The sequence below is a fragment of the Coturnix japonica genome, chromosome Z, assembly GCF_001577835.2.
Source record: "Coturnix japonica isolate 7356 chromosome Z, Coturnix japonica 2.1, whole genome shotgun sequence".
Lineage (NCBI taxonomy): Eukaryota > Metazoa > Chordata > Aves > Galliformes > Phasianidae > Coturnix > Coturnix japonica.
Genome location: NC_029547.1, coordinates 55341257 through 55353547, shown reverse-complemented (window position 1 = coordinate 55353547; position 12291 = coordinate 55341257). Strand labels below are relative to the sequence as shown.

At 37.8% G+C, this 12291-nt stretch overlaps 1 protein-coding gene across 1 annotated transcript in view; it reads left to right on the top strand.

Moving 5' to 3' along the window:
* Positions 1–12291, top strand: part of LOC107306514 (neurogenic locus notch homolog protein 2-like) — a 149412-nt gene that overhangs the window by 67500 nt on the left and 69621 nt on the right. Inside the window, exon 4 of the mRNA XM_032441509.1 lies at positions 2321–2449. Coding sequence (XP_032297400.1) covers positions 2321–2449 — 129 coding nt within the window. The remainder of the gene's footprint in view (positions 1–2320; positions 2450–12291) is intronic.

Here is a 12291-nt window from a genome sequence, read left to right as displayed (position 1 = left end):
CTGGTTTAGATTCAGAGAGGGAGGAAAATAATGTCTAGTTGTGTCTAGTCATATGATGTGGAAAGATGCTGTTGACTCTTTTCAAATAGCTGTATGTCAACTTTAGTTGGACAATCTTCAAGATTACTGTGTTAATACCAAGAAGATGGATGCATGACAAATCACTGTGTAATGAAGATAATTCAAAGCTGACAGATTGAAATTAAAAAAAAACTAACAATCAATCAAAAAACTAAGTAATTTTCTTTTTTTTCAACAGATGTGTAGAGTTTATAGAGAAAGTTTTGTACATCAGTTAAATTACTTAAATGATTCTTATACTGAAATTCTTGCATGAGGCATTGATCTTCTGTCTGTGAGCCAGTGACGTGTGGGAAATGTTCTGGGTCTCTTCACTATTACTGTAGTCCAAAACATAATAAAATGTTACTGCTACTGCCATAAAAGTGGATTTTGTGTATTTCTTTCTACAATTGCATGCCAAAAGGCAAACTTTGAGTTTCAAGAAGTGTACAAAATAAGATACTTATTTTAATAAGTATTAGATTAGAAATTAGAAAAGCTTAGATTTTAATAATTGCCCACCTGTGGATGTTGCTTAAAGGTGCATCTGCAAAACTGTTGCAGAAAAAAGTACACAAATAGCTGGTCTTTCTAAAAATGATACTGAGCATATTGTAGAACAGCAACAGCAACAATCTAGAATAGAATATGTTACCTGTAAACAGTGCAGTTTTGTAATAAATAAAATTATATGGAGAAACAAACATATATTTGCATTTGTGAGCAGCTGTGACTTGATTCACTTGCAGAATTATATACCATATAATTATACTTAGAACATTTAAAGTACCAGGTACTACTACATTTTAGCATAATACATTTAAATGTTAGGAAATTCACTCTTGGAGATCTCCTGTTAAGCTACGTGTTTGTAGTGCTATGGCTTATGTCATACTATGTTGTGTTATATTGTGGAATTAAAATATGGAAATCGATGGGTCTCACAAATCTGTCTTATAAGATAAAGCGTGAGATAGTTAAAAAATCACGTAAACATGTGCTTAAATTGCTGAGAAAAAGTACACAATTGGGGCTGCACAACGGGCATTCTTTGGGGTTGCTTCCAATTACCTTACTGGGGACTGGACACAAGATTACCTCTTACTGCTCTTCTTGAATGGACGTGTAAAATGCATTGTGTTTAGGTGCTTGTGTTTTCTGGAAAATAGAAGCTATCAACAAGGCTGTTTATTCAAACATTAGATCAGATCTCAAACTGACAAAACAAGTATTTTAAATGTTTTCCGCTGATGCAGTCCTGTGTTTGAGTGTATTTCTGGAACCACAAGAAGCTATGATTGTCTCAGGGTGTTGGATGAGTTACAAGGGTTGGACAAGCACCATTTTTTGTATTTCCTCATGAAGACAGCTTCAAATAGTATTTGATAATGTATTATACATGCTACTAGTACTGAAAACGCATTCAAGTGCTGAGCATATGAAGCTGTCCTTTGGTACATCTGCCAGGGTTTACATCTTTCTTCTGTTGATCACCTTGATGCTAATTGACTTAGAAAGCTGTCTTCATTGAAAAACAATTAAATGATTAGCAAAACCTGCTCATTTGGCCTTATTTGGGAAGACTGTAACAGCATTGTGCCCGTGCTGGTCACGTCCAAGGAAGTCTTGGAGCATAGCTAGTTCCTAGCATGGCATGGCTCCGAAGCAAAACATAGCTTTGTTTGTGACTGACTGGTTGACTCTGCAATCAGAACAAGTGAAGCATGGAAGAACTTCTTAAACTTGCTTGGGATGTGGAGGGAACCATGGAGGAACACAGGCTGTCTGTGAATGTCCAAATCTTTTCTGTGTTGTTGATAGGTCTCTGTGTGGAGTGAAAGACTCTCTGGAGGCACAGTTCCAACTGTAGAGCTCCAGATTAAACATCATCAATTGAGTGAAACCTTACCATGAGAATTATGTAGCTCAAAATACTTCACTGGCCTCACTTTCTAGTGGTGAACTTTATCCTGAAGTTGTGTTCAGATGATCTTCCAGTGATTAATACAAAATCAATGTAAAAGCACACTGCTGGCCTAAATGCCATGATCCCGTGTTCAGCAGAAGTACTGTGGCATGCCTGAGCCTGATGTGTTCTGATTTAAGAGTCCATATATCTGGAACAGTTGATGATATAACCATTTCAACAGATGGTGATATAACCCCTCCATTCTGAATCATGGCCTCCCATGCTTAAAACTTGTGCATAACTTCTGCAGAGTTTTTTATAAGAATCTTTTCTTCTTTTAACCCACAGGGGACTTGTGTGACTCTAACCCATGCAAAAATGGTGGCATCTGTCTGTCGGGGCTCAATGATGACTTTTACTCATGCGAGTGTCCTGAAGGCTTCACAGATCCCAACTGTTCTAGTGTTGTGGAGGTTGGTAAGTGCAAACTTTAACTGATGGAATGGTGTGAATACCTTGCTAGCTTCTGGTGAACTGACCAGTGATTTTGTCCACTCCCTTTTGTGTAGTATTGTGGTTGTTGCACTGTTATTGTTGTTCTGTCTATATCATAGATATCTATAGTATAACTAATAACTAATAGTCTGTTAACATGTATCTCACATATATATCTGAGAAACATATTCATCCAGAAAAGTGCAGTTCTTTACTCCAAAAAGTGAAAAGATCATAATGGTAATTTAAAGGGTCCAACATTTCATAAAGAGCATTCTAATTAGAGATTTTGGTATACACTCTCACTGATGTCAGCGATCACTGAAAGTTTGGTTTCTAAGAGTTTAATGCTAGGCTCTGTCAGGGAAGAGCAATTAGTTAAAGAAGTAAATTTACAGAAACCATATAGGAGAGACTGGTGTAACACATAGTAACTGCTTGTCTGAATTTCAAAACAATTATCTAGGAAGTTGCAGTTAATGGTGATGAGCACATAGAGTACAAGTCAAAGGTATTATGATGATGTGCTTATGCCTAAAAGTGAATGTAAATATGAACGGTAGCTCCAAAGTGTCCAGCGGTTCAGAGATCCATTTTAAGATAAACCAGAGGGGGAAAAAAAAAAGGAAGTGCAAGGGAAAAGATGTTAGACAGCTCGTTATGCCATTCAGTTATTCTCGGAAGAGTGTAAAAGCTTCAAGCTGGCCAGGCTCCTATGTTTTCCTGAAGTAGCTATAAATGTTCACAAAGCAGAGCACTGCAGTTAATATAGGTTTATTTTCTACATACATCTTTGGCATAATTATGTGGGAGTTAGGATAGACGGGTAAAATTTACTGAAGAGATGGCATTGTCTGTCATATTTGTTTTTATTAGGAGAATAATACTGCAGCTAGAGTGGAGGCACTGTGGCATTACTTCTTGTCTGAAGGCTTTGCATGCCCTCTGTGCATTTCTTTTGCTGACAGCCAAAGTATTTGAAAGTAGTACAACCCTTCAAGTATTTCACATCTTATGTCAATGTTTGTAATTTATCAGCCTAGGTTACACTAACACGCTTTGGTTGGTGACAGCTGAGTAGAGCTCACACATTTTGTTTCTGCCAGCTGTCCTGTAGGACACCAACCTTGAGCAAAAAGGCAGCACCGACAACTGAGAGCACTTACTCCTACAAATATTCTTGAAACTGTCAGAGTTAGACTCAGCACCTACCTATCTCTGTGGCATTCCTGAATCTGTGCAGTTCTCATTTCTTAATAAATAAGGCTATACAGGTATATCCTGAAGACGCTTTTCTAGGTGCTATGTGGGTCCCTCTCTGTCATAAGTTATGGCTCTCAGGACTCGGTTCAGGATCCCACAGTTATTTATCTTTTCTAAAAGTTGCACCTCAGTTGATTTGGAAGTGACTCTTAGGTCTCCACAGTGCAATTTTAATTGTGGCAGAGTGGATGGAATATGGTTCCCCTGGACATAAGTTTCCCAGAAGCAATTGTAATAGTTCCTCAGAGAGAATGACCAACCTACTGGAGTAGAGAGACGCCTATTGACCTTTGCTCTGTTGAAAAGCAACAACATAGTAGCTGGTTATAACCTCACATTTGATTTGCTCAAGAATATCATTTTTTCTTTTTTTTTGTTTTCCCTTGGTATAGCCACCAAGAAACAGCCTTTGAGTCCTATTTCTCATCCTTTCTGTGGGTATGTTTTGAGTGCTTGAAAGGTTTAAGTTTGTCCAACAAATACATACCACGCTGTCCATAAAATGGCAGTGAAGTGGGTTTGCAGCAGGAAAATTTTGCATCTCTCATGCACTTGGTTGGCATAAAAGTTGTATTGCACATAATGGGGAAGATGCTGATAGCTGAAGAATCTTGAGGTTTAAGTGTATTGTGATAATTGCCACTGTAATTTACTTCTGCATATTAACAAGGCTTTTAAAAAAGAACATACTCCTAACTTAGTTCTGCAAAGACTTCAGATAAAATCTGAATTAGGTAAACAGAGTAAAGCACAAGCAAATGGAGAGCTGTAGAGTGTATGTTAATAACTGTGCTTGTGCAGGCAGAATATGATGGTAAATCACTGCCTCCTGTTTATTTCCATGGAAACAATGACAGAGAGCACAATAATACTATTTGGTAGATCAAATTCTGAGACACAAAGTGTTATTGTGCTCATAGTGCTCATAGTGGTGACTCCATGTCTCATCACCAGTAATGATGTGATCCAGGAAACTGTCACCTTCAGCCTTGTATTGGTTCAGTAGGTCCTGACAAACTTGCTTGCAGTGTTCTTTCTGTTTATGTGTGATCACTTGTGGGACCCACCTGGTGCAAAATTGGTGATATTCCAGTGTTGCCACCATCATTTCCATCACACTGAAGACAGTATTCATCTCCATACACAGTTCTCTGTAAGCTACCAGTTCATGTGGATGAGCTGATCAAGATGCTCTTCATTTTGTGGTGTGACAGCTGTGTGTGGTCATCTGGAACTTGGCTTTTCTTTCACATTGTTGTTATCACTGCTGAAACACACTACTCACGGCCTCACAGTGTTCACATCCACTGGTTGGTGTCCGCAGACATTCAGTAAGCAGCAGTGACTGTTAGTATATGCCTTTTTTCTGCACATAGGAATTCAGTGACACACCTTTGCTCCATACGCCCTTCAGCATCAAATGCCACATTCTGTCAGGCTGCCCCTGTGCTGTCATCTGTCACGTGACAACAAAATATAGTGGAATACTGGGGGGAAAGTGAATTCAAGCACTGTAGCATTCCAAATAAAGAAATGAGTTGTATGATGGGCTTGGGAGCAACCCAGGTATTCAGTACCCTGTATGATCACTTTGGCCAAATGCTTAGTAGCAGATGTAAGAGTTGAGAAACTATGCTGACAAAGGTTACTTCTTTTTTGCTTTCTAGTGAGTGAATTATTTTAGTCCTTATTATCTCAGAAAGGTTTCTTGATATTTTCCTGTGTAGTTGAAAGCATCAAGTTGTTTGAAGGTATTCAGAATTTTTGGAAGTACTGAGTAAGAACAGAGTATGGTGGGCAGAAGAAATAAAGGGAGAGAAAACAGTGTCCATCCTGCTTCCTTTGGAAGGGTTGCACAACAATAATGGTATGCAGTGGGGTATTCTATGCAGCCTGTCATTAGATAATCCAATTTTAGACACCATTAGCTCATGGTGAGAAGATATTGTTGACCTCTAAATGCTAGCTGGAGAGTCACAAGCTTTAAAGGAACTAGTCCCAGACAGGAGGATTTCACAAGAAGAGGCAATAGGAGTTTTACTTAATCATAGAATCAAAAATTATCCTTAGTTGGATGGGACCCCTGAAGATCACTGAGTGTAAATCATACATTAATGTAAATAAAAAAGATGCAATACAGATTCATGTAATAAAAGAACAAAAATAAATAAAGGTGGGGAGATTAAATGGATATCTTTACTGTGAATTACCCAGTTTTCAAGACATCTGCATGACTGTTTCAAGAATCTAACTTCAGTCCCATTTTTTTATTATCTCATTAAGTTAAAATGTAAAAGAAGCCAATATAATCATAGCACCTTATTTCAGTATTGGTGGTTTCTTTCTTAGACTTTACCTATGGAAAGTCATCCTGACTCCTCTGCCATAGCACTCCAGTATTTGCTGATCCTGTAAATTTGACTGAGCCTATGTAAAACAAAATTGCAATCCTGCCTTATTTTCTGCTTCCTTATACTGAATACTACGTATACAAAGTCATGTTAAAAGAATTGAGATTGAAAGATAGATCTATACTATTACCCTGTTTGTATAGCCAGATGATTTCAGTGCTCAGTGTACCCTAATGGACTGTAAATATTTGATAAACTGACAGAGAATAAGATAGAAGCAAGCAGGAAAAATTAGCCTGTGGTTCTTCTTTTCAATACAGTACATCCTCCAGTGAGGCAGAAAAGGATTTATCTAAACAGATAAGAGTAAAAGGTAATTATATTGTGCTTCCCAAATAGTAGGATGTTTTGCAAAGCTAATAAGGACACTGTGGCCTGAGTTACACTCTTGTATCTTTAGTAACATTAATTTTAGCTTAGATTGAAAAGATTGACATGTAATTAACATTTGTGTTGAATTGCCTTAGAGACAATGAGTTGACAGACTACGTATTTTAAATAGCTTCTGAGTAATTCTCAGAAACCATGTAAATTACAGAAGTACCATAACTTGCAGGTGTTGCATACAATTAATAAACTTTCATACACATTGTTAAGGAAAACTATTAGTGTGAATGCTAATCAATATGAATAGTCATTGGATGAAAAGAAGCTTAGTCATGGAGATTACACTCAGAGAACAGTGTCAGTGTGGCTGTATGCATTGAAATAAGATTGGGAAAAATGTTTCTTAAGATTAAAATAAGATCTAGTCTTATTTTATTTGGTGTGTGCATACAGGCAAACAGATTTAGAGGTAAAAGTTAAAGAAAAGGCCTGTCTAGTATGCCATAGAAGTATTAGTGTATTTCACAAGTTCACAAATTCTATCATTTAGGTTTGGAAATTGAGCAACTTAGAATTATTTCATTTTGGTCTTCCAGATCTGAAATGCAACAGCCATTCACAGCCATTCACCAGAACAACTGGTGAACATGGTTAGTTTGTGTAACAGAGCCAGGAGGACATTAGAGGAAAGCCTGCAGCAATTCCAGCCCAGCGTTCAAATAGGCCATCAAGGTGCTTTTAGGAGGTGCACCTTTGGTATCAGATCTGATATCATATATCTAGCAACCTGTGACAGTGCTTGCCTAGCCACACAGTGAAAAAAAAAAATAAAAAAAAAATAAAGCTACAAACCCAACACCTCCTTCTCAGTGTGCTTATGTGGAATTCCCTGGAATTTTGTTGCTTCCCATTCTCTCTCATTTTTGGTCCACTGAGAACTCGGATCTGTTTTCTTTATTTCCCTCACCCTTTTCTACTCCAGCCTTATCAGTCCCAGCTCTCTTAAGTGCTCCTCGTATGTCAGATGCTCTAAACTGTTAGTAATTCTAGGCAACATCTCCCTCAACCTATTGTCAATGCTCTCAGCACTGTTTGCCCAGAATACTTGTAATTGTTTAGATGGTGGACTCCAGATTTCAGAATGTTCTCTCTGGTGTATGTGTGTATTGTCACCCAGACTGGCTCTAATTTTCTCTATCATGGCAGTGTCTAACCTAAATGACTTTTCCACTGTCTGTCTCATTGTAAGGATACTTTATAAATGGTGGTGATTACTTCTTCAGTAAGATGTCATCAGGCCTTGCTTTTAAAAATTAATAATTTAACATTTGGAAAAGTTATAAAGTGTCCACTTGAAGTGTCAGGAGGTGGTGGAGTCACCGACCCTGGGGATGTTCAAGGAATGATTGGATGTTGTATTGAAGGACATGGTTTAGTGGGTGCTATTGGTAACAAGCTATTGGTGATCTTTTAGGTCTTTTCCAACCCTGGTGATTTTATGATTCTTCTTCTGGCAAATTGTTTCAGTGGTCCTGTTGACATAAAAGCGAAACTGTGGAGTAGTGAGTGGAGCTGTGTTTATTTGCGCATAGAAAGACTTAACAGCTTTCCTGACCAGTGTCTTCTTGGAGAAGAGTGAAATGGAATGGGAGGGTAGAAAACAAATTATTCCTTGCTAGGATTTAGTTGTGATGCCTGTTTGTAGTTTGCTGATTTATTTCCTCATGGGAAAACAGGGAAAGTGCTAGTTTTCTTCAGGAATTGCTTACTGCTTGCTGACTTTTTAATAACAGCCAGATTTCCTCTTCTGAGCAATGGAAAAGGTTGTTAAGTAGAGCTTCATCAATGTAGTACCTGAATAAAAGAATCTGTTTTTTGTTTATTTGGGTTTAGGGGAAGATATGCCCAAGGTAACTGCGGAAGTTTGAAGTGCACTCTTGTATTACTTCTCTTACGATAAGAAATGGCAATACGACTAAGGACTACTAAGCTTCCTCTCAGTAAGGCTGTAGCAGTTCTTGTGTGTTCAGTATGTTAATGACATTTCTCACAGTATTCTGTCCCAGAGTCTAGTGACTGTAGATTCACATCTCTGTTACAGCAATTTTATGGAGAATTGATTATAAGACAGAATTTTTACAGGAAACTATGACATGTAAGGGCACTTAACTCATGAAGAAGTGTTTTCATAACATAAGGAATTCTACTGAAAGTTAATCAATAGATATTAATAAAAATAGTTTGATGAAGTCTTAATTTTTAGTTTCTGAGCAGCCTGAAGAGTGCATGCTAGACAGAAAACTAAACTCAGTAAATTAATGCAAGAAGAACTTAAATGGTATTAAATGCAGGTCAGAAAAGATTTTACACTATAGGTAATTATAGCAATGTAAATAATTGTGCAGCATATATGCCAAAATTGTTGGCTTTGCTACAGATTACTAGTAAACCTGTTGTGAAAACAGAATCTGAAGTCAAAATTGGTGAGAATACTAATACAATGAAAGTTAAGTTGTCTGAGTGATCTGTGAAACATTTTAGCTGTGAGGTATGTGCAGTCATGTTCATATAAATTGAAGAGAACCTTTGTTCTTGGTTACTGAGGCTGAAGTTCACTGGGATAGTGACTTGGAATCACAGAATGACTGAGGTTGGCAGACACCTGAAAATCACCGGATATCCATCCCTCTTTTCAAGTGCAGCCAACCAGAGTTTTAATACCTCTGCAGAAACTGTTGTGATGAAGACTCTACATCTCTACATGCAGCATACACAAGCTGGGCTACTTGTTCCAGTGTTTGACCATACTAAAAACTAAAAGCTTTTTGTGTGTGTTTTAGTGTAGAATTTCCTGTTTTCTAACTTATGCCCATTGTCTCTTGTCCTGGCACTGGGCACCACTGAGAATGGCCGGGCTCCATCTTCTTTGCATTATCCCTTGCTGTATTGATGTATGTGAATATGATCTTCACTGAGATTTCTCTTCTCTGGTTTGAACAGTCCCAGATCCTTCACCCTTTCCTCATAGAAAAGTTGCTTCGGTCTCCTGTGATCTTTTATTGGGTTTGTTCTGATAGGATCCATCTCTCCCTTCCTGTGGAAGGATCACACTGATCTCAGTGCTCTGGGTATGTCTCACTAGTGCTGAGCAGAAGGAAAGGATCACCTTGCTCAACCTCTTGGCCATGCTCTGCCAAATACAGACCAGGATGCTGCTACTAATTAAAAAAAAATGATTACTGTAGTCCTGGGTTTAATCAGGATATGCACTTTATAAAGCATCCTGAAGCAGTCTCCATAGTACCTCTCAAGATGACCATCCACAATATGTGTAAAGTTTAGCTCCCTTGTGAAAAGTATCCTGTCAAATGAACGTTATCCTGAAAACCTTATTACACTTTTGTTTTGTTTCACTTACAGATTTATTGTTTGACAGGACAGAGTGGCAAGGAATTAGTAGTCATACACTTCAGAGCATTTGGCAAAATAGCAGTGTAATATACTGAGAGTTATTTTGTGCATTTTTGTCAAATTCAAAAGACAAAGTAGGTACATCCATATTTGTTATGAGAGCTACTGCTCAGAGTGAGAACCTGCAAAGATAAGTAAGGTTTACAAGACTGAGATGGCCTGCTTAATTTTCTCAGGCTTTGGGAGCGATGAAGCTCTTGATAGTAAATTGAGTTTTCATTAAAAGGCAATACCAAGTTGTTGCACGGAAAAATTTTCAGCACTCCATGCATGTCATGGAGAGCTGTTACAAAACAATGAGGTGTGGACTCTCTACCCAGGTGCCATTCAGTTGGAAATTCCATGTATGTAAGATCTGCAAAAGATAGGGCGTTCCAGAAACAAGACTAGACAAACTGCAGATGTGATCTATTCCACCTGTGTTTATCTGAAAGGAGATCTCACCAAGCACTTGTTCATTCCCATGAGCCAAGTCCATTTCAACTGGGTTACAATATGCAGCTGACAAAGATGTTCCTCTTGTTTTAAAGGTTGAAGTATAGATAGAAGTAATAGAGAAAAATCAGAGTGGTTTCCTTAGCAATGTGATGTATCTGGATTCTGAAATGTTTAGAACTGGCTTCAAACAAGTAAGTACAATAAGCCAATTATATTTTGCCAGATGTGCCAGTGAAACAACACATAAAAATCTGTGAAGAGCTTATTTTAGCAGCCAGGGGAAATTACTTTTTGGTACATGTTCTAACATTGTCGGGAGAAAGAAACCTGCAAATTATTCATCGGCTTTTATAGAAAGCAATCTTTTTGAGCAACAGCTGTAGCAGATAAAAACAGCTGAATTGAGGACACGTTGAGACACATCAAGATCAAATGGAATAAATATGCTGGTACACAACTGTATAAACATCTCACATATACCAGGATCTCCAAAGTAAATCATCTGTCTGCGAGACCTGCTGACTTTGCTGCTAGGTTGTTTAAACTGAACATCCATATTATGTTGACTTTGTTGTTCAGAATTGTTTGGGTTTTTTGTTTTTGTTATTTTTGCCCAGTGAAAAAATAGCAGTAAAACTGCAGTTTCCAAAGGTCATGCAAGCTTTGTTTAGAATAAATTGATGTTTTCTGAAGAAGATCATGTTGTGCATATCAGGTATCAATTAGCTTCAGCACAGACCTAGAGTTTTTTCTATACTCTTTTGTTCTGCAGAATCCTTAAGAAAAGTCAAATGTTGAACATACTTCCCATCCTGTCCTTTCTTCTTGCATGTGTTTAAAATACTTTGTTTTTGTGTTTGTTGATTTTTGTTGTCGTTGTTTTGTTTTTTTTCTTAATTGCTAGTAGTATTGTCTTTTTGATAGATGAAATCTGTGACACAGTGTTCCCTCTCAGCCTAGAAGGCCAACAGTATCCTTGGCTGCATCAACAGAGGGGTGGCAGCAGGGAGAGGAAGATGATTGTCCCCCTCATACCTTTTGGTAACCCATCTGGACAACTGCATCCAGGCCTGGGGTCCCCATTACAAGAAGCAAGTGGAACTGTTGGAGTGTGCCCAGAGAAGGATCATAAATATGACCAGAGGGACTGAGCACATCTAGTAGTTGAAGGAGCTGAATTGTTCAGCTTGGAGAAGAGAAGACTTTGAGGAGACCTCATTGTGGCTATCCTGTTCTAAAAGGAAGCTTATAAACAGGAGAGAGACTAACCTTAGTCATGATTTTTGTGTGTGTGCCTTTATCTTTGCCAGCACTGAATCCAAGCTTATGATATATTGTCTGACTCCTAGGAGAATGAAGTGCTGCAGATATTTTGTTATTTTTAAAGTACATTAAAAACTATCAAGGAGGATCAGGGATTACTTACTCATCTGTTTTACTGGAAATTGGGTGGTAGTTTTATAGATTTCCTGTTCCTTTGCTTTTTTGGCTAATGTATGTAGTTTTGAAGCTTTTGAAGAGCCTTGATGACATAATTTATCATAAAATGTAGACTTCAGAAATAGATGTTCTTAAAGTACTGTTCCAGTTTGTATCCTTATTTTATGTAATCTAGTGTTCTCCTGGATTTTTATTAGAACGCTGTGACTCAACAGCTTGGAAACAACGTGCTAAAATAAAAATGCCAGAAGGAAGCTGATTCTTTAGCTGAAAAGGCAAATTAGTCTTTAATTAGATGATAATTCTGGCATCCTATGAGATTCAGATTAGAAAATTTTGGACTTCCTAGGCAAAAATGATCAGATGCAAAACCTGATGATGCTCAGGTTAACAGTGTTTCTAAATGCACTGCACACTGCAGTTCCAGAATAAGAGATAGAAAGATTAAAAGCTGAATATTGAGACCTGGAAACA